At 31.5% G+C, this 23,451-nt stretch overlaps 1 protein-coding gene and 1 long non-coding RNA gene across 5 annotated transcripts in view; one reads left to right on the top strand and one right to left on the bottom strand.

Annotated features, from left to right (window-relative positions):
- Positions 1–23,451, top strand: part of LOC148621824 (vitamin D3 receptor-like) — a 112,325-nt gene that overhangs the window by 49,502 nt on the left and 39,372 nt on the right. For all 4 annotated transcript variants that reach the window (XM_088576594.1, XM_088576595.1, XM_088576596.1 and 1 more), the window contains one exon: positions 4,735–4,838. In XM_088576594.1, the coding sequence (XP_088432720.1) occupies positions 4,746–4,838 (93 nt within the window). In that variant the 5' untranslated portion in view covers positions 4,735–4,745. The remainder of the gene's footprint in view (positions 1–4,734; positions 4,839–23,451) is intronic.
- Positions 3,067–21,982, bottom strand: LOC148621825 (uncharacterized). Its single transcript, XR_015921240.1, has 3 exons — positions 21,845–21,982; positions 9,324–9,409; positions 3,067–4,963 (listed from the first exon to the last, which is right to left on the bottom strand). It is a non-coding gene; the product is annotated as an uncharacterized LOC148621825 (long non-coding RNA).

Raw genomic sequence — 23,451 nt, 5'->3', positions numbered from 1 at the left:
ATAAATCTAACCAATGAGCTTGTAAGACTCTGCGGAGTCATCAGGAACAAGCAATTTATTCAGCGGAAATTGATGTCCTTATTGGAATAGTAAATTCTGGCTTGTTATATTGTACTGGCTGACAAGAAGTGGGAGCAGCCGAGACAATCTCATCAACTATGGTGTCAATAAAATGAGATTAGCCAGTAAAGCTCAGAAAAATAACTAGGGCATTTATAGGATCAATATAAACTTGTCAGGATTGTAATTGTTTATGTTTGTGTCCTACATCCGTAGCCATCTACTAGACTTTAAAAAAAAATGCTGACAATGTTTTAATTAAGAACAAGAAACAGTGATGTTATGATTTCCACTAAAAGCAGTAAAAAAAGTCATAGGGTTAAACATATTCTTCTGACCCAATATGAGTCTAACTTCATTTTTAAGGTTACTTTGAAAATTAAAATTGAAGATTTATGCACAAATTGCATGAAAAGGTGTCCTGTACCTAATCAATTCATAAAGTGCTAGGTAACAAAATACACTCTAGTAAGGAGTCCTTGTTCCTTTTGAATTCCATAATTATCTTCTTATGTTTGTTTTGAATGGTGCACCAATTATGAATGTCTAATACATGTAATATGAAGATATACTCTTTCCAAACAGAGTGGGTAGACTGCTTTACATATGTCTGTCTTTCAATAAAGTGTTAGGTGTCAGAATACAGGCAGAGGTAGGTTTTTAAAGGAATATTGTGGAATGAGTTTGCCCTAGTTTGTGACTATTTGGTAATGCATATGTTTTTTTTTTTTGGTTTTTTTTTTAATTTATAAATTTTTACATCTTTTTATATATATAAAATGATGTTTCATTATTTCAGTTCAATTTAAGTCAAACATGAATAGGGCTTGTTTGTAGTTAAATTGTAGTTGCCTCCCTTTGAAGACTTTTTTTTGTTACTGTGTCATACACCATACAATGTACTTGTATGATTAAAAAATTAATTAAAAATCTTCCCTTCTTTAAAAGAAAATAATTCACAAATAATCTTTAAACATTATTTTAATGTCCATCTTAATATGGAAGTATTATTATAATTATCCCTGTTTGACCATCTGTTTACAAGTATTGTAACTCAGAAATGCTTTTTGGAATTAGAATATTAATTTCACTCTGTTTGTGTTTATAAAAGGAAACCCCCACTTTCATTTTTCATCATTTGCTGAATTTTTGTTTTCAGAGTTATATTGACAAAGGTTTGGAACAGGTGTTTTTTTTCTGGCTTCATGCTGAAACTCATTTTTTATGACTTATAACTAAGTACTTCTCCATCTAAGAATTGGGCAAAATGTGTATATAGTGTGGCACATGAAAGAAAAAAAAAACACAGAGATTTTATTTCCCAAGTATTTATACCTGATAACATCCAGTAATAACCATCAACATGTTTGTAAAATTTGCCTTTTTAAGATATTAATAGGTCAAATTTAATTGAAATGCACATGGGGAAAAATGCAGGAAAATTTTCCTGCACTTTTTCCTTATATGAGCAGTAAAAAAATATTCAGCTTTTCAGTTGTTTTCTAGATTACTGAATATATTTGAGGCAAAAAAGACCAAATTAAGAATTATGATGTGCCAACCATTGCCTTATTCTTATAAAGAATGGTACTTAATAGTCTTTGAGAGCAAAAATTTTGCATCTACTGCTGTACTAACTGTTGTGATTGTGTCAAGCTGCACCCACAAAGCATTTTAGTTGTATTACAATAACTGGTTTACATTTAGGGAATGATTGTGAGTTAATTTCAAGTATGCAACATTTCCATAGAGGTTATTTTGAATACTGTAATGCAACTTGTGATATCTGTTTGATTTCACTGTCTGTAGCTTACCCTCTGGGTTACACATATTCCTCAACAAAGGGATATATTTGCAGTAATTTTTTTTGTGAGTTTTGTTTTCCTTATGAAATTTGGAAATAAATTACTTGTGAATATAATTTGGTTTACAATAGACAATATAAAATGTTTCATTCATTCCTTATGATTTAATGTTAATTTCGAATCAGTAAAAGATGTTGATGACATGATGATCCCCATGTAAAATTATGTCTTTGAAGTGACCAACAAAAAAGTCAACCAATCAGAAGAGATGGTACATCCAAAATAATGTTATTTGATTTCATATATTATGAAAGAGTAATGAAGAAGCAATATTTGAGCGGTAATCAAAAGAATATATTCTTATGATAAAGACTAGACAAGGAAAATAGACAGATACACAACAAAGAACATGAAATGACCAAAACAACACAAAGAAGAAGAAGTAAAGTAATGAATAACACAGACTCCACTAAAAACTAGGACCAAAAATAATTGATCACTAGAAATAAAAGAAATATTCAGTGTATATATATAATACAAAGTGTAAATTTAATTGGTCGTTAAAGAGGCTAATGATGGCAAGAGTCAGATACTAGAATTTACCAGAATGATTGCATGCCTATTAGATGCCAAAGCTCGGCTTACAGTGATTCTTTTCTTAAACATTAGTCAGGGATCAACTAATCCAAACTATATAGGGTTTATCGTTTTTTATATATGTATGATTTATTCTGACAGAACCCTAATTGATATATACTGAAAATTACATGTCAAAATCTGTATCACTTGCTGTATTAACCCAAGACTCTTATATCGCATCGATATAGGTCGAGGGTAGACACAGCATGTGATACAGATTTTAACATGTAATGTTCATTATATCATATATTTTAAACAAACTTCAAGTATGTTCTGTGAAGGGGTGCGATATAATGCATGCAATATAGGTCTGTGGGTGCGATATAGGGTATGCGATATAAATCTAAAGGTGTGATATAGGGTATACAATATAGGTCTATGGATGTGATATAGGGTACACGATATAGGTCTAGGGGTGTGATTTAGGGTCTGCGATGTAGGTCTGTGGGTGTGATATAGGGTATGCGATATAGGTCTGTGGATGTGATATAGGGTATGCGATAAATGTCTAGAGGTGTGAAATAAGGTAGATGATATAGGGTTTAAATAAACACTAATAATGCATATACAAAAATGTTATATTTTAATCTAATTACATGATATAATGGTTTATAGAAAAACAGATATTTTAAACAGAAAACATTCTATGAATTGTACATTAGAAACAAAGCTGTTGTAAAAATATTTTTAGAGGGATAACTGATTTAAATGGGAAGATTCCAGAATTGCTACGGGTATCTCTGTAAAAAAAAAAAAAATATAAAAAAATTTACAGGGACGGAGGGTCAGCATGGTCCTATATATGTAGATGCTCTGAAATATGTATTCTGTCTGAAGTGACATATTTTTGAAATGATGTATGCAGAACTTAAAGGAGTATTTGTTTTAACTTTTTAACACAGACACACTGTGTATGGGAAGTCAAAACAGAAAGCAACACAGACATTATCACCTTCCATCTTAAGCAAACATAAAAATATGATAATTACTTTCAGGTATATATATTTAGTCCTTTACCAGCAAAAGTTTAAGGAGATTACAGTTTAAAGTCCCATCTACATGTCTATCTCATTGAGTGTTCAGAGTAATCAAGGCAACCAAGATTAGTGGAAATCAAAAGAATGTAATCCAGGGACAAAGACTAGACATGGAAAACAAACACAACAACGAACATAAAATAATTGAAATAATACATACAAAGTAACAGAAGTAAATGAGAAACTCCAACTCCACTAAAAACTGGAAGCATGGACCAGGTGCACAAGTAGGGAAAGCGTCCTCTGCTTTTCTAGAAACACCTGCCGAGTTGCTCATAAACAGTCAAAGTCCAGGATAGACAAAAGAGGACTATTTTTGAGAAGTCTTATGAGATATTTACTTGATATATGGTATTTTGCTTTATCTATATGGGTTACAGTCTAGTTTCTAATTTTGACATAGTCATTTGATATTTATGGCCTTTAAACTGTATATTTTTAAATTCTAATTTTGACATAGTCATTTTATATTTATGGCCCTTAAACTGTATATTTTCGTCACAGTTACAAGTCTTTTATCTTTGCATCCATTAGTGGACTACCTATTGCTGATTGCAATAAATTAAATAGTGTTAATTCAATGTGAGGTCTTCCAAAATTTATGGACCATGATGTCATGTAAATTTGTCCTTTAGGGCTATTTCTCATAAAGTTTGGGTATAAATCATAAGATTATGTTATAGTTTGCATTTTTGTGAATGTTAAATTTTAGATAAACTCGAAACATACAGGTAAAGTGTAGGAACAACTGCTTTTTCATGTCTAGACAGTTGAATACATTGGTGTCACAGCAGTATATTTCATGTCTAGACAATGGAATACATTGGTATCACAGCTGTACATTTCATGTCTAGACAGTGGAATACATTGGTACCACATCTGTATATTTCATGTCTATGCAGTTGAATACATTGGTATCACAGTTGTTTATTTCATGTCTAGACAGTTGAATTCATTGGTATCACCACAGTGTACTTCATGCCTAGACAGATAAGACATTGGTATCACAGAGAAAAATTACTATACTGCACCATGAAACAAATTTGTTCAATAATACTCTACTTTTCGTTTACTTATGGAAACATTTTCATTTTTAAAACTTACTAAGTTATGGTATTAACTTGATAATAACAAATAGTTTTGTTTTTAATCCAGCATCATAAAAAGTTCATTCATTTCTTTTTTTTTTCCAGATGACTACTATATGATGGATCCAACTAATTCAATGGATCGATGGCCTTTCCAATTTCGGGGTCTGAATTCCCGCATGGAAGAACCCATGACCACAAATGGGGATGTAAGTATAGCTAGTTTATGATTTTTTTGTGATCCTGGTCTTACAAAGATCTAAGACATCCAGCTGTGGATAAAAATAGCATCAGCATGATAGGTAAATGTGATGGCTTCTCCTGGTTTGGATGTCTGAAATAAAGATACAATGATTTTTAGAAGGTTGGTATTACCAGATAGAGAGAATAGATTGAAATGAAGACATTCTCAATCAAGATATCAAAACTTTAGATAATAATTCAAAGGAACAAGGAGTGATGAATGGGTTTGAAAGAATTTAGTGCCAATATTTTTATTTGTTGGTTATAGTTCAGTTTGCTTTGAAACCATTATTGTCAGGTCTATTTTGTCAATTGGTCTAGTCCCCTAGCACCAAAGATAAGATGACACAGGGGTTCTCCCAGTCAATACTTTAATGAACTTATTTTATTTGTATGTGGGTTTACAATAATAAGTTATAGATTTAGTTGAAGCTATTGAAACATTTCAGTGTTGTTCAGAATTACTTGCATTTTATGTAAAATTTTGTGAGTGTGTGGACATTGTGCATTGTGCATCCTGTGACATCACATGTTTGCATTCATCAATAAATTATTTACAATGTGTATTGTGAGTCTTATATTTGAATATATCCCTAAAATTGACCATTTGCTGTGTACCATCATGTATTCTATTGCTAATGTGTAATATGTGAATCATTATATTCATCTTACTATCTACATTGATCATGATATGTGGTACATGTACATTAAATTGGAAGCATAACAACACCAACAATTTGATGGGAATTTTCATGTAAAACCAAATATTTATTTTTGTATTTGGGCTTGCAATGATGAGATACAGATCAAATTTTAATTCCACAGAAGTGATGAGTTATGAGAAGTTATTGAGTGGTAATTCACTAGGGTTTTGCACCTCAGAAAAAGTCTAATTATGTCTTTTAATGATTGACTTTATTATTTTACAGTAATTGAGTTAATTAATTACTGTAAATATTTCTTCAACAGATTCACATGATGTAATGCGCATTGGATCATAAAAGAAGACCCTATGACACAATGTGGTGCCCTCTAAGTTTACACCTTGTCAATTTCTAGTTGTATTTGACTATTTTGTATTCAAATTCAGTATAATACAATAGTTTTCAATTATTTGGTTAATGGATGACATGAAAATTATAATTAAGAGAAATATTTATGTCAGCATACTAATCATATTATATATCCACTATTATTAATTAGTATAACTTATTCTGATTTTATGTTAGCTATTTCTATCACATTTGTCGTCTGTCATCTTTTATCATTATTTTACTTTCCTTTAAAATCATCACAGCTGAGATTATTGTAACTACGTTTGTTCACATGCATCCTTGTAGTGCTTTCTATATCTACTAGATATACTGTTAGCAAGCTCACAAAATATCATGCACTATGCTTAGAATTTTGACTCAAGAAGTCTTTGGTACAGCATAAAATTAAAACATAAGAATTATCAAATTAAGTTAAATTATCTCCCTTTGCATAAATTTCACAATAATTCTCTCCCTTCATGCACATCAACATAGAATAACAAGTCTTATATCAAATTTCATTAAAATCCATAAGGAGGAGTTCTGCTTACAAGATTTGTACATATAAAAACTGCAAATTTGAGTGCCTTCCCTTGTAGAGACCAGATAATAAATATCTGCTTCCATACAAATCTGTATACTATGCTTAATCATAAAAAGTTTAATCATAATTTGTCAAGTATAGGAGGTGTTGCAGGTAGTAGATGTGAATATTTAAAATCCTTAATGTAGATTATCTCTGCTTACGAGGATTTTAAGGATAATTATCTTCCTGCATGCATATCTACATATGATGCCTGACCTTCATTTCAAGATTCATCAAAATCAGTCATGCAGTATAGGAGGAGCAACACTAACAAGATTAAAATCAATGTGCAAAATCTTTTATTTAAATTATCTCCCTTTGCAAGTATTTTCCATTGTGCACACCCACATATGAGGCCTAAAAATTACTGTGAAAGTACTATTGTTCGTGGGGTACCAATTTTCGTTGTTTTCGTGGGTAGACCAAACCATGAAATTTGGTTCCCAACAAAAAGGAGAATCTCATTGATGCGTTTACTGAAAACCTCAAAACCACGAATTCAAGAATCCATGAACTTGCGTTTCTTCTCTAATAAATGAAAATTGGTATCCACGAATTAAAGTACTTTCACAGTACATAAACTTTCATTAAAATTAGTTTTGTGGTTAAAGAGGATTTTTGCCTACAACAGACAGACAGATAGATCTGGTGATTCCTTTTTACTCTTATTACCATGGTTGAATGTAACTGACATGGCTGCCAATAGTCCAATACTAATTTTAGATTTTCATATTATGGTCAGAAATTTAATTTGATATCTCAAAAACTATTAAGAAGTGCAGAAAAGTAAATATGACCTTCCATCATTAAATTGAAGAGCTATTTTTGGGTTAAGTTGTATTATAACTGCCTATATGTGTTATTCCCACTGGAAAGGCCAAAATTTTGTCAGTGAATTATTGCATTTTAATTTACAAGAGTTTTCTTGTTTTACATTTGAGCAGTTTTGTAGTGTACTACTTATATGTTAAGCAACAACTGAAGGGGGAGGAAAGCAAAAAAAAAAACAAACAAACAAACAAACAAACATATCGATAAGATATTTTTACAGTAAAAAATACTAAGTCATGAGTAAAAGAAAAGCAGCAAATATTATTCATTTGAAAATCAGCTCAATCAGTTTGGTAAAGTGTAATAATGTAAACAACAATGTAAAAAGTGTAATAATGTAAACAACAATGTAAAAAGTGTAATAATTTAAACAATAATGTAAACAACAATGTAAAAAGTGTAATAATGTAAACAACAATGTAAAAAGTGTAATAATTTAAACAACAATGTAAACAACAATGAAAAAAGTGTAATAATGTAAACAATGGTGGTAGACCAGTTCAGAAGGTGATAACACAATGCTAGTTGTATACCATTTATGACCTTTAACAATCATTTTCAGAAATAAACAGTTTACCAGAAGTGACACCATGCATTATGGTTGTTAATTTAATTAACTCTCAGAATGTGAAAAAAAAAGTTTTAACCTACTAAAAGAAATATTTCTTCCTTTTTTATCATAACATTTTTATATAGGTTTAGCACTTCTTGTTACAATTATCAGTCATATTGACCTTTACTTTAATTTTGGTGAATATGCAGATTGTTTTGAATAAGAGTTATCTCTCATTGAATGGTATAGTTTAAATGTTGCAGTATATGGTCTGAATTCATATCTTAAAATCAATGAAGAAATGTATTCCATCTGCCAACAAATCATAAATTGTATTCTTGTTGACACAAGCATTAAAGGTGTTTGTTTTCTCAATACAGACAAGGTTATATTTGATATTGTAGGGATCAATTTGATAACATTTGAACAGATTCAATGACTATATTGACATTGTTCCATTTAGATGGCTATCAGCTATTTAATCTCCTGGTCTGTGAGAATCAATCAACAGGTTTGAAAACAAGATGATCTGCTTGTCTCTATAAATTTTAAACATAAGAGCTATATGTATTTTTAATGAGTAATACTTGTAGTCAGCAATGCTTTAGGTTATTAAGAGAAACTAGTATACATTACCTTGAAAGTCTGCATAAATTACAGGTGTGCACCACATATTTGTTATTTTGCATACTTAAAATTTTGCAAAAATTTAGGTGAAGAAAATAGAAAGGGTGTCCTCTGAATTTTCTCTCTGTTACTTCTGTTTATTTAGTCAAATTTAGACAATAGCATAACTTTCAAATGTGTACTCTTCATCTTAGTTGAAACAGTTATTATTTGTTTTTTATTGCTTTGAAGAAGTGTTGATAATTCAATGATGTTGTTTTTTAGCATGTTTGTTGTTCATATATCCTCAATAAAGTCCACCATGCATTTGTATCATTTAAAAAAAAAACATTTAGTGTCCTAGTACTAGTACCAAGTTGACACAAGTTATCATTGATGAATGGCAGTTTGTTTTGTTTTGTAAAATACAGATCATTATTTACAGTCTGTTTTCTTACAGATCAAAACCATGCAATAATTAAAACATAAAAAAAGTATTCAAGGTTAAAGGTCAAGGTAAAGCTTTGTGTCTCTGTAATTAGTTACCACCAGAACATTGTAATACATTGTAGTATACTTGAAAAGCAACAATCATAGAGAAGATTCCCTCTTCTTTCAAGTTGCTGCAGACAGACCTTAACCATTCCTTTGGAAGTTAGAACTGCAGATAGATCTTTCCTACTCCTTTGGAAGTTAGAACTGCAGATAGATCTTTCCTATTCCTTGGAAAGTATGAACTACAGATAGACCTTTCTTATTCCTTGGAAAGTATGAACTGCAGATAGACCTTCCTATTCCATGGGATGTATGAATTATTATTACTAGCTTTTATTCTACTTACCTTTGTCACCAATAATGAAAGCAGTTTTAGTAGCCCTCGACACCACCAGCCAATCCATTCATAGTAGGGGTGCATACTGGTGTAATCTGTAACTCAAAAAGTACTGAAGTCATTATTTAAAATTTGCAAAGTTTAAATACACAGAGTGAAGATACACATGGTGAAGATATGCACATCTTTTTAAGGAAAACATTACCCAATATTTGATGGTAATGCAGGTTCAGTTTTGTTTCATATAATATGCTACCTCCTCTCAGCAGTTCCCAGCATTCTGTGTAACCTGTATCAGGTGCTGTTTTGGAGTTCATAGCAATTAAATAGATACCAACCATATGGCTATGGTCAGCAATTCATTGAATGTCCTGAAGTGTTTCAATACTATTTGTAGGTTAAATGTTACCTTTTTTAATAAGTGTTTACTCATGAGAAGTATTTATTATGTACCCAGGACTACAATTCTTCAATTTTTTTTCACAAAGCTTTGGCCTTGATTGAAACACTTTGCTTGATAAATATTGGTATTTACACTTTAATATGCCATTTAAAGTACAAAAGATTTGGCATCAGAAATTAGCCTTTACATTGCAGAAAGACACAATTTGACCCATAGAATGTAATGTAGACCATCGGTTTATAGTCAATACTTTATATCTTGTATTTGTCTGGTGGAATTAAATTCTCCACGGGAAATTGACGTCAATCAAATCGTATAGAGATCACAGGGTGCGAGCCTTTTGTACAGGTATTGTTTCCAGAAGCTATTTCCTTCTACTCAATAGATTGCCATTGTAAATTGTAACAGCCCAAGGTGTTGGGCGTTATTAAGCATTAAGTGGTAGAAAAAGCAAGAAGTTCCAAAGAATATAGGATCATAAAACTTCAGAAGAAAGAACAAAATAGTCTTAATTAAAGGAAAATAACCTAATAAGTTTAGCATTTTAATTTGTAGTAGATAATATATCATTTTGACCATGAGATATTAGGCAAGTTAGTAAGAAAGGAGTGTACAATTATTAGTAGCTATTTAAAGGTATATAAAAAAAAAGGGGATGGATTTCATGTATTTTGAGTGAATTTCTCAGTTGTAAGGAAATCTTCATTCCTAAGTGTCATACTGTAGAGGTTAATGATACTCGTGACTAAGTATCTGTTTTAGTTAAGTCATCTGATGCCATAACTAGTGACACATTAGGTTCTGTATTGTACCAGCTATCCTAGCATGGCTATAGTACCATGTGAAAGTCGTGATAGGAACCTGGTAATACTGTAATAATATGTTCTAGAAACAATTTTATGGTTACCATAAAGTTACTAGAAAATCACCCTCCACTTAAAGAATAATTAAATTATTGATGAGAAAGCAACTGTATTAGGGTTTCCAATTATTTCTTCATTATTCCATACAGTACCTTGGGAATGTGACAAAAATACTTCTTTTATTACTTGGTTGTGGTACTGTGTTAATGAGACTGTTTATTGGTTATGGTAGGATAGATTTTTAAATAGTTTAAATATACATTCTAGACACAGTATTTATTTATTTTTCATATATTTTTGCAGAAGACAGAAACACATGACAAATAGTTTCAGTAAAAATAATTTTTCATAAAAAAATCCACTTGAGAAAACATTTTCATTTGCTTGCATTTCACAGACCAACCTGCCAAAGTTACTTTGAAAATCCTGAAAGTTAAGGAGATACTATTGAAAGCTAATCATTGAAAAACCTATGGTTGACTATGCTTTGTACCTCCCTCCATCATGGAAAGAGGTATGAAGCATAGCAATCTGTGGGTTTTCAGTGATGTGGAAAGCTATGAAAAGAATTTAGCAACGAAACATTTATTTGTTTAAATAATCTTCTATTTAAATGATAAATTCCTTGCACTGATGGTTGGAATATGATTCCAACTGGGAGTTGTTGAGATACAATGAGTTTTAGATTAATGACAGTAGATTATGTAACATTTTACTGGTAACTTATCTTATAAATCACATGATCAACTGTTTAAATTAAATATTACCAAAGTAATATATCAACTCATTCATGTCTTTGTTTTTGTTTTTTTAATTGATTTGGCAACAACATGTATTTTTATTCTAAATTACTATTGTCTGCCTGGCAAACAAATCCTTTCACTCTTTTGATGGCTTAATCACAACTTAAAGTATAAAAATGGAGTTTTTTTACTGCCCCAAAAGGGGGTGTGTGATGATGGTTTAGTTTTGTTAGCTGTTTGTTTAAAAATCTTGTCTTTTAATAAAATCATAAGTTAAAATAAATATTGTATAATATTATCAGCCACTGGGTTTGAGTAGGTGTTTTCTTTCTCTCCTAATTGACAGAAAGAATCCGATAGAACTATTTGTGTCAATCTTTAGCAGTATTAACAAACCAATAGCTTTCAAACTTAAAATATTTAAAATATAAAAAAAACAAATACTTATTTTATAAACTACTCTTTTTATAACCGATTTGCCTCTAAGGTCATTGCTAATGTACATCTTATACTTAACATCCAACCTTGTCTTTCCTTTTGCTGTCATTTGTTATACCCCATGCTTTGTGGGTTGTACCCCATGCTTTGTGTGTTATACCCCCATGCTTTGTGGGTTATACCCCATGCTTTGTTGGAGATACGTAGTGATCATGGTGTCCATTAGTTCCTGCTGTTGCTTGTCTGCTCATAATTTTACTTTATAGTTTTCTCAAAAACTACTTATTACAGTCACTTGATATTTTAAGAGGAGCTTTATATAGATATAAATGTACCATATATTGGCATACAATTTTAGACCATGACTATAATATCCTTAACTGGTATTTTATGGGCAGCTATGATAACATGTGCTTCTTGTGGTGTTCACACACTGAAGTATCTTCTAAGGAACTAAAACATGATGTCACTCAATACTTATTTACACCATTCTCACAGTTTCCTAACTGTTTCAAGATATTGACTTATGAATCAGTGAACTCTTAAATGTCGCCATATTTATTTGCTTTTCATTTTTGTTTTTGCTTGTAGTTGTCCTTAGGCATATAAAACACTTTATAGCAAGAAGAAACCAACATATCACTTAGTTTGTAATTTATAGGTATAATTCCCTTGTTTTTAATAAAATATATATATATAATGTTTTCCATAATATAAAAAAAAATTCTTTATTTAAGATTTGTTATAATATAAGATATTTAAAATTATTGACCATTCAATCAAATTTTTCATTCTTTATATAGATCTGGTAAATGGAAGGATTTGATTTCATATTGAAGCAACTTACTGTTTGACAACTGTTTGTATAGTTACATGGGTTGAGAGCTGGGGCTGTTTTTTAGACATTTTTTCACAGTTTTCTAGTTTTTTTTATTGCAACTGCTTCATTGGTTTATCCTTGTTCTTTTTGTGGTTCATCTAAGTACAACATGGGTATGTGACATACCCCTTGGATTTACTCTAATGTGGTCCATCTTAGTACAACCTTGGATGTGACATATCCATTGAATCTACTCTCAAGTGGTCCATCTTAGTACAACGGGAGTATGTGACATACCTCTTGGATCTACTCTCATGTGGTCCATCTTACTACAACCTTGGATGTGACATATCCATTGGATCTACTCTACTCCTTAACTTTAACAAGATATTGACCTATGAACCAGTGAACCCTCATTTGTCGCCATATTTCTTGCTTGTACGATTTATTTAGCTATGCTAGTAGTTGTCCTCAGGCATATTGAAAAACTTTATTGCAAGAAGAAACCATATCACTTAGTTGGTTTCTTTTAAATATAATTCTCCTTTTGTTGATAAAGTACTAATGCTGTCTATAAGAATAATAATAATAATAATAAAAATCCATTTTATAACATTTTTGATGTTAACAGAATTTTTATGACAGTGCTGAGTGTCACCTGATGAAGCTGCTGATTTAAAATTATTATTTAAGTTTTGACAAAACTTATACAAAAACAGTAATATAGGAAATACTACAACTCCCTATGATCTGTTGGTCACCAGATAAGCAGTCATGATAGAAAAATGTAATATGCTTTAAAATATGATCCAGTAGGGCTATAAGTGATAGTTAATAATTCTAAAGTGTAGGAATTATAATTCTTATCAGTTATTAGAGATTTAAGCATTAGATGCTTCTATTGCCCTCCACATATAAAGATGATTACCTAATGAATAGTCTGAGACCTGCATATTGTTGATTTATTGCATATGTGAATAGCATTGTCAAATCCAGGTCAAGCCAGACCCACTAATAAGATGCAAGGTGACATATTCTACCTGAAAATCATTGACCATTCAATCAAATTTTCTTATCCTGAAGTACCTGAAATATTTGTCAGTGGGACAGGGCATTAATGCAAATTCCAAATGATAAATTTGTAATGCATGTATACATGAACTTGTAAGCTAATGACAAAAAATTCAGATCTAAAAATAGTTAGGATGACTGTTCCGTAAATAAGGGTATGGGTGTTTCACCAGGAAATGATGTACTTAATATACAAATGACTTTCCATTTGTTTTTAATTGTCATTGTTCATCAGTGTACTTTATTTATCAAGCTATTAAACAAAATGTGTGTTTGTTTGTTTGTTTGTTGGGGTTTAACGTCCGAGCAGCAATATTTCAGCTATATTCAGACAATGAACATGAAATGGATGATAAAATGAACATGATATGATAAAAAAGGGATGGGTCACAAGGATAATAGGGTCGACAAATTTTGATTGCCACTGGAAAAAAGGGGGAATGGGTACGGTCGGGCAATTTAGCCTCCTGTGGCGGAGCGCAAAGGTTCCTACTCCTATCGAATACCACAGCAGGGTTCTTTAACGTGCGAGGAACGTGGCATTTTTCCCAACACGGTGCACCACTATGGTTTGCGGTCAGGTTTTCCGTATTATAGCCTGACAACCCCAGCATGTAACATGCCAGGGGTACCCCATTCCACCACCTGGGGTACACATCCCAGTTGCTCTGTAGGCAGAGCAACCTAGCCCCTGGCTAGGTTTCTGAGCACTATTTAGTCGCCTTTTACGACAAGCTTAGCGCTGCTGCAGGCCTATTCTTTTGACACCCGGACCTGCACGGGGAACAATATGTGTGCGTACATGTATAATCTAAAGTAAGGCGAATATCTCTGTCTCATGAGTCACCTGTGGGTTGTACCTCAAATAATTTTTTTTGTGTTGAAGCTGTTCTTCTATGATAATATCATCATCATGAATCTTGGTACATATGTTGTTGTATTGACTGCTATATCAAAAAGATCTAGAATGCATTTCTATATTTTTTACTCTTGAAAACATGTCATTTAACCACAGTACATGATAACTATGGAAACATATAGTGATGTCATTATCTGGTAAGGTTATTGTTATAGTTATCCAAAACTGGAATCTTTGCGAGAATTGGTACAAATCTTTCAAAAATGTAGATTTTTTTATGATTTCTGGTAATTTATTAAGGGAAGATTCCAGAAATATTGCTACATTTGATAAATGATTGGAAACATTTGTTACATCATGGTTGTTGTAGACTGAGGCAGGCAGGTGCTGTGAAGTAATGATAAACAGATGAACAGCATGATATACATTTCTTAAATTGAGATTTGTTAGGTCTAGTTGGGTACAAAACCAAGATGTCTATAATGGCCATTGTCACAGAGTTGCTGTACTGTAATATAAGGGCCACTCCATATACCATTAAAAGCAAGATAAATATAATTTGTTTAAGATACTGGTATTACAAAATGTTTACTGCTCTTTCTCTTCATTGCTACCTTTGTATGATGAAGGTATATCTTCTCATTTGGCTTTCTAAATCATTTCTTTTCTTGACCAACTTTTATAGCTTAAAATTAACATTTTAAAAAATTAAAAGAGTGTTTTTTGCAAGAAAATTACATCAGATCATTCATTTAAAATACCAAGTTAGAATTTGTTTTCAAATCTTTTTTTCTGTTGAAGCAATATCCAACAATAAAACATGTGTTACATAATGTATTATGCATATCATACTGCAAACTTGTTTCATGACATCTCATACCAGTTAATTTTTGAATGCTCAGAGAGGGAGATCTCCCTCTTTTCAGCTTTTCTAAAAGGGAGATTAGTGTGATGATCTTTTTGCAGATAAAATGGATAATTTTGCTAAAAATCCAAGTACAAAAATAAGACAAAAATATAAAGTCTATGATAATCTTGCTAATCTACTAAGGGTTTCTAATCTAAATCTGAGTAATTAGTTCAACAAAAGGATTATTTATGTGTTTACTGTTTCTCAATGTTTGTTGTGTTACATAAACATTGTATTCATATCAATTTAATAAGCCATTCATTTAGAACATAATTTGTGAAATATTTCTGCTTAGAGGGAGATTTTACTGGGAGAAATTTGTGAGAGGGAGATTTGTGTCTCCCCCATGCGAGACTTTCTCAAAGAGGTAGATTGACCCAAAAAGAGGGAGTCTCCCTCTTAAAGAGGGAAGATTAACAGGAATGACATCTCATTGCATATTTATATTACTGAGAAAAAACTATACATTAGGTAACAATGAATGTAGTTTAAATTTAGTTTCTTAGAACAGAATCAAGAAAACCAAGATTCAAACAATAATGAAATACTACATAATCCAAGGATAATGACTAGACAAGGAAAAAAGACACAACAAAGAACATGAAATAACCACAAAAAACATACAAAGAAACTAAAGTAAATGAGCATCTCCGACTCCACTAAATACTGGGAGAATGGACCAGGTACAGTTGTAGGATAAGTGTCCTCTGCTTTTCTAGATACAACTTTTGAGTTGCTTATGAATTGCCACATTTGGGGTAGATGAAAGAGGAAAGGAAACTTATGACATGGTGAACAAAGTAAATCTCATGATGCAGAATGTTACCAATTTTAAGCACATTTGATTTGCATTGACATATGTTTTAGGCTTACAACATAAGAGATAGCTGAGTCAGTATCTTTGTTGAACCCTAAACATATAATTTAGTGACCATGTGTCATGTCCTCCTCCTAACTGACCACCTCCCATTTTACTGTCTTTCACTACTATCTATGATTAAGTCACTTCAGTGATATTGAAATCAGCAAGAACGTGCATTAGAAATCAAAAGTTTTGAATTTCTTAAAATGTACTGTGCTAATTTATTCAAAGAGGTGAAAGAGTACTGATGCAGAGGCGTAAAAAAATTATGAAATAACAAATTTACCTCTACACAGAAGAATGTGTCTTTCCTTCCTGCTGATTATTTATCTTAATTGTTTGTTGTTCTGACTTGTATCAGTGTTTTACTCCTGAAGAGACTTCAGGGAAAAAGTATAAGAAATTGACAGTTTTTAAAAAATTCTATTTGGCCTGTTTGTATACTGTCATGGTCTCTTAAGAAAAATGTGTTTTTTTTATGTTCCACATTTTTTCTTCTCATTTTTGTTGTGATACCTGGTAGAAAATTAATGAAATGACATTTCTGTTCTGGACTCCAGATAATTGACCTAGTTTCATACTGTTGACAATCATCTCTCTGCAATATCCTCAAGGACAAGTCTATGGACTTGCAGAAATTATATTATTTGTTGTTTTCACTTTTCCAATAATGAACACCTACATCTTATTTCTGTGACAAAGATAGAACAAAACAAATTAAAGTCACTTAGATTAGAGTCTCCCTCTGAGGATATAATGTATGATGTAATGATACGGCAAATTATCATCAGTAGTTCTTAGTTAATATCCATTTTTAGCCAAAAATATTTACCAGAAATAATATAATTCAATAAACTGATGTGTTTTGAATAGATGATAGTATTGACTATTGTAAGGCTGGTATCATAATCTATTGATTTACGAATGTTTTCTCCCCAGGCTGAGGTTACAGAGATTATTTTTACCCCAATGTGGTGAAGCTTTGTTGCTTGTATTTTTTCTTTATGAACCTAGATAAGTAATATGACATTTCTACGTGATAGCCTTGGATCTGTTCTATTTCTGTGTAATAAATTATTCCACTTTTACCTTTGCTATGCTTCATCATCTTCTACCCAGTATTTCAGTCAATTTGCTGCTTCAGGATAAAGAATATATTCATAAAGAATATTGAGTCATTGATAAAGTTAGGTATATCATGCTTGGTATGATACAGTTAAATGGAACGATGTAGAAATGACAATTTTCTCCCCACTATATATTGCAATCACCTTGTGTGTCTGTCTGTATCACTTTTCTGTAACAGATTTCTCAGTTTCTATTGGAGGGATTATGCTTCGATTTTTGCTATTATGACTTGTATGCTTTCTCTCCTCACAGGTTCCTATCTCATATGTTTCCTGTTTACCATATGACCTAATACATTTTTAGATGATGCTTAATGGGAATTTTTATAATTGATTTCTCAGCTTCTGTTGTGGGGAATGCTTAGATATTTGGTACATTACAATTGCATTATGATTTGTACTATGTCTCCCATTTGGGTGCAACATCTTGTTTCAAACTCAAATACATATTATTTCTCTCTTTTCAAAATTGGAACCATTCAAAATCATTTAAAACACCCAGCTTTGTAATGTTTTCTTAAGTATACATTGGAGAATGAGTATTATAATAATAATAATAATAATAATAACAATAATTATTTTTCTTCTTCTTATTATTATTATTGCCATCTATAACAGACATTTTTTTTTCAATTATCTTGCATGTATTTATTTTGAGTGAACAAATACATATTGTCTAAATGTTATTTTAAGAGAAGTTTTGACATGAAACTGTATACAATAATATTACAAAAAAATTATAAAAAGCCTCTCTCAAGGGACAGATAATTCTAAACTTAGAAAAGCCTATCATCATGATAGACAGAACTTTCTTTTCTATGTGCTTTATTATACACCTGCTTATAGAGGATAGGAGGTATTTAGTGTCCATCAGTCTGTTCTTCCATTTACCTGTCTCATTTTCATGTCCCCTATTTGATCTGACTTTCTGGGATTGATTACATGTATTTGGTAATGCCATTGTACAACTGTAAGTTGGATTTTTGTTTGGAATAAATTTTGCTATGTTTGGTTTTCTTAAGTTTTACTTGAACTTAGGCATTGAGTCCAGTGAGGTCCCTATGATTTTGTATCTGGTAAACTTTTGTATGACACTTTACAGATTGTTATGGCTAACTACTACTCCCATTTTGTAGATTGTTATGGCTAGCTACTACTCCTGTTTCGTAGATTGTTACGGCTAACTACTACTCCCATTTTGCAGATTGTTATGGCTAGCTACTACTCCTGTTTTGTAGATTGTTATGGCTAACTACTACTCCCATTTTGTTGATTGTTCATTATTTCTCTAACCAAAAAGTCAGTTACACAACTACATTGTGTCTGTTATGAAGGAAACTATTGAACATATTTTAAATTGTAGCTTGATGACATAAGAAAGTGACATGTATGTACTTTGAATTGGTTGTTTCAATGTGTAATAAATACTGCAATAAAGTACAGGATACCAATGTGTAAACATTCAATCATTCTGTGTCCAATATGTAGATTTCAACTTGTCTGTAGGCCACATGTAAGACAGAAACCCTAAAACATGTTTTTTCACATCAAAACTTAGTCATCTGTGACATACTCTATAGGCCAGGTCTGTTTGTCTTCCACTCTTTTAAAGTCAATCTTTCAATTACATCCCCGTTTCAGTTGTTATTTCACATATCCCAGCTTAAACAAAATTTTGGTTAGGTATATGAAAATCACATTGTTCGTCCATTTTGTGTGTCCAAGTACATTTTTATGATTCTTATTGCAAGTATTTAAATTGAATTAAAAAGACTACTTTTATTCTGATCAAAATATTATCTTGTGTCATACCTTTACATTTAATCAATATCAAAATTCAGAGCTGTATCAAGCTTAAATGTTGGGTCCATAATTGCCCCATCTGTTAATGATTCAATCTGTGAGAGTGTATCTAGCTGTGCTTGTGAAGCATTTTATTCAAATCTTGATTCTATTTTGTGTTTTGTTTTATATCGACTTCCAATTTTGCCAATTTTTGCTTTCTTGAATTAGATCTTAAGTAAAAACCTTCATTAGTACTTAAACGACATTTTTGTCATACTTTAAAAGATTGTCTTGACTTGTTGACATGACCTTGCTAGCTTGGCCTGGCAAAATCTTGAATTTGGCCTAATGTTTAGAAGGCACGAGACCGCAATTAATTTTCAAGTGCATTTCAATATACACATTTGAGCAGATTAAAAAAATTCCACCAGCGCAAACTGAATAAAACTTCTCTGGCCTAAAGATATGTACAAACAGGATTTTACATATGAATTGTAGAAAATTTTACCACCATTTTCTGAAATTAATACATATAATTCGGAGATGGGGTAAACATGACAAATGAACAGAGTTAAAAGTCCAAAATTTTTACCTTCTTCCACTGAACCAAATCACAACTTTTAGTCAGAATTGACTAATGAAAAAAAATCCCATGTAATTTTAACCTATTTTCTACCAATTAGAGGCAAAACTTCAGCAAATAAGTTTCCAGTAGAAATATGAAAAAATATGGAAGGTACCTACTACCAAAGTTGGAACTATATTCGTATACAACGAAAACCGAGGAGAATTAATTGTGTTCTTGTACCTATTAGATCAATAAATGTGCTCACTTTGAATAAAAACTGCACTCATGTCAAGATGAACCTTTTTTGACTTCAAGTATAAAGTTTCATCATGATTAGTTGAAAAATATATAAGTTATAGCAAATTTAGTATCAGTGGTACATTGCATGACTCGCATGTCCAATGGTTGAAGGAAATATGGCCCCTCTTAAATGTACATTTTTTTTTAAATGCAATTTTTTTGTGATTTTTTATATTGGTAAAATGGAATGAAGTTCAGTTTACTCTAGTTTCAGCTGCTTTAAGGCCAAAAATTGGGTTTTTATACATGCGGCCATGGTCAATGCACTTTTAGACCATGTATAGGGGTACACATATGAAAACTCATTTTATGATGCTGACAATGACTTAAATTGATCAACTTCAAACATTAAGTGGTCTACACATATCAAATGTACATTGAAAACAATAAGAAGTGGTTTCAAAGCTAAAACTGCCACTCCAGATCAATTTAAACCAGACCTGTACAGAGCTTGTTCAAGTGCGATTGTGTCCGATATTAAAAGTTAACCTTTATTTTGGTTTTGAATAATAAAAAAACAGAAACAAATGTAAAATAATGTAAGGTTCTAAGCTTATCAGGTACATAGCAGACAGTCAGCTGTATTTTTCCAGTTTTTCTACAAAAAATTTCATTTTTGAAACCTTATAGTATATGCGGTACTCTAAAATTAGGTGTTTTTGAGACATCACAAGGTATATACATGTAGGGACTGACATTAGATGCATGAATATCAATGGAATGAATATATGAGGTTTTTTTCACATTATTTTATTTACTAGCAAATACAAGATTCAGACCAATAAAACACATATCTGTGATTTTATAGATCCTAAGACAAGGCTGTGAAAACCCCTGAATTTGCCATATTTTATTGACTGGGTTCCTAAAAATTAAACTAAATTGTCAGATTTCTGCCTAAACCTTGTTCATAAAGTATGTTTTTTGTTGAATTGATGTTCCTAGTGTATAGTTAGAGGAGAAAAACTCAAAGCTGTACAACATTTTCCCCACTGGTCTATATTTCATACCTAGCACCCTAGCAAAAGTGCAATTTCAATGGAAAATCCCATGGAAACCATTTTTTATTATTTTAATTTCAGAAAATAGAGAATAAAGGGCCAAAATCTTATTATTTCATGTAGATTTACTGAATTCTTGAAAATAAACACCAAATTACCCCCAGCAAATACTAGCAAATAAAATTTCTGATACCCATGCAACCCCTTTATCAAAAAAAAAATAGGCACGAGACCGCAATTAATTTTCAAGTGCATTTCAATATACACATTTGAGCAGGTTAAAAAATTCCACCGGCGCAAACTGAATAAAACTTCTCTGGCCTAAAGATATGTACAAACAGGATTTTACATATAAATTGTAGAAAATTTTACCACCATTTTCTGAAATTAATACATATAATTCGGAGATGGGGTAAACATGACAAATGAACAGTGTTAAAAGTCCAAAATTTTAACCTTCTTCCACTGAACCAAATCACAACTTTTAGTTAGAATTGATTAATGAAAAAAAATCCCATGTAATTTTAACCTATTTTCTACCAATTAGAGGCAAAACTTCAGCAAATAAGTTTCCAGTAAAAATATGAAAAAATATGGAAGATACCTACTTACTAAACTTGGAACTATATTCATATACAACGAAAACCAAGGAGAATTAATTGTGTTCTCGTACCAGAAAGCATAGTTCACTAAAACCTAGGATTTTGAATTAAACAAAAAATAATCATGAACTGTTCTGTTAATGTGAAGCAAATTTAAACATTAAAAAAGCTTGCTCACCATTAGTATATTATCCCTGTCCTCACAGTGATGGTTCTTTAGATGTTTCCTGCATTACTATTATCTACATGTGTAGGGCACAATCTAATTAAAATTAGACCTATCAATTCTTCCATTCAGTCACTGCATGTAGGATCTAACAACACTCCATTCTACTTTCTGTTCAGAAGTCCTTTTCAAAATACACAGGTTTTTCCCATTGAATAGTGCTTTCAAAATCGTGAAAGAAGAAATCTGATTGGCTGATCAGAAAGTCTTGATCATTGATACTTTTAGGCCAAATTAAATTATACTTCTATTACCTGTTACCTGACCACTCATGCCATGAACCACAGAATGTCTTATTTTCAAGTAAATAAACAAAAAAAGTACCACCAAATGAACCAACATTTTACTGATGGTAGTCAGTTTTTGGTTTCCACAAAGTCAGGGTGGTAATAAGATGTTTTTTTCTGGAGTTATTTTCTATGAAAAATGGGAAGAAGTAATTAAGTAAAATAAAACAAAATCCTGACCTACTGACCCATTTTTTTCTGACATGTAGCAAGAAACAGAGGTATAATTTTGTCACTACTGCAACAGTAATGGGTTATCAAAATTTCTCAAGTATATATTGGATCATTTGTGTAGGTTTTCAGTGTGCCAATTAGGGATTCAAGCAGCTTTATTCTTGAAAACAAAAAGTATATACTGATACTCTGTTGTGTGTATAGTATCAATGCTACTGTGTAAAATGAAATTTTACATATCTGGCATTTACTGAAGTTGCCCCAAGCATTAAAATTATCCATGTAAAGCTTTTTTTTCCCTTTTTTCATGCATTCTTGTACTGGATGCTCTACTAAATATTTACTATTCACCGTCTATGAATGTGAGCAATTAGTAAAGTATTTAATACTGTTTAATTCAAGTATAAAAACTAGGTTACAGAAACCAGTATGGGTGCATATCTTGTAAATAAAACATGGAATGTACACATTGAAATTGTTTTACTTACATGTACTTATTTTTTCTCTTGTGTTGACCACTTTTCAGTTATTGTTTTCAGTTGTCTCAGCCTACACCTGTTGTAATCAGAGCTTTTGATATACTACACTATCCATAGTGTTACATGAATAAAGTTGTACCCCATCCACTGAAAGCATGTCAAGCAAAACAATACTATACTGTTAAACCAAAATTACCACAACATCAGACCTTGTTGAACTGGAAGAGTTAGTAATAAATGAGTTCTCTTAGAAAAACTGACATTTAACTTGGGTTATTCCATTTCAGCAAGGTCAGAAGTTATGTTTATATCACTTTAATGCTAATGTGAATCCCACTGCACACTCATCCCAAATGACAACAAATATAATGCCATGTTTTATCCTATTTTTTCATGTAGAACTATTTTACTAGAACCTCATTGCACATGAATGCTCTGAGGAAATGCAATCAAAATATGGTTGATTCAGGTTTCATATTTTCATTTTAGAGGCAGAATTAAAATCCTAGATTATTTAAAACTGTTCTTAGTAGTATTGTCAGTCTGAGCTGCCATCTCACCTTCAAAGTCACAGTCTCTATACCAGCAAAGTTTATACACACACACACACACACACACA

This window comes from Perna viridis, chromosome 3 (genome assembly GCF_037379345.1).
Source record: "Perna viridis isolate PV_CMFRI_1.1 ecotype Kerala chromosome 3, ASM3737934v1, whole genome shotgun sequence".
Classification (NCBI taxonomy): domain Eukaryota; kingdom Metazoa; phylum Mollusca; class Bivalvia; order Mytilida; family Mytilidae; genus Perna; species Perna viridis.
This window is presented reverse-complemented; position numbering and strand designations above follow the sequence as displayed.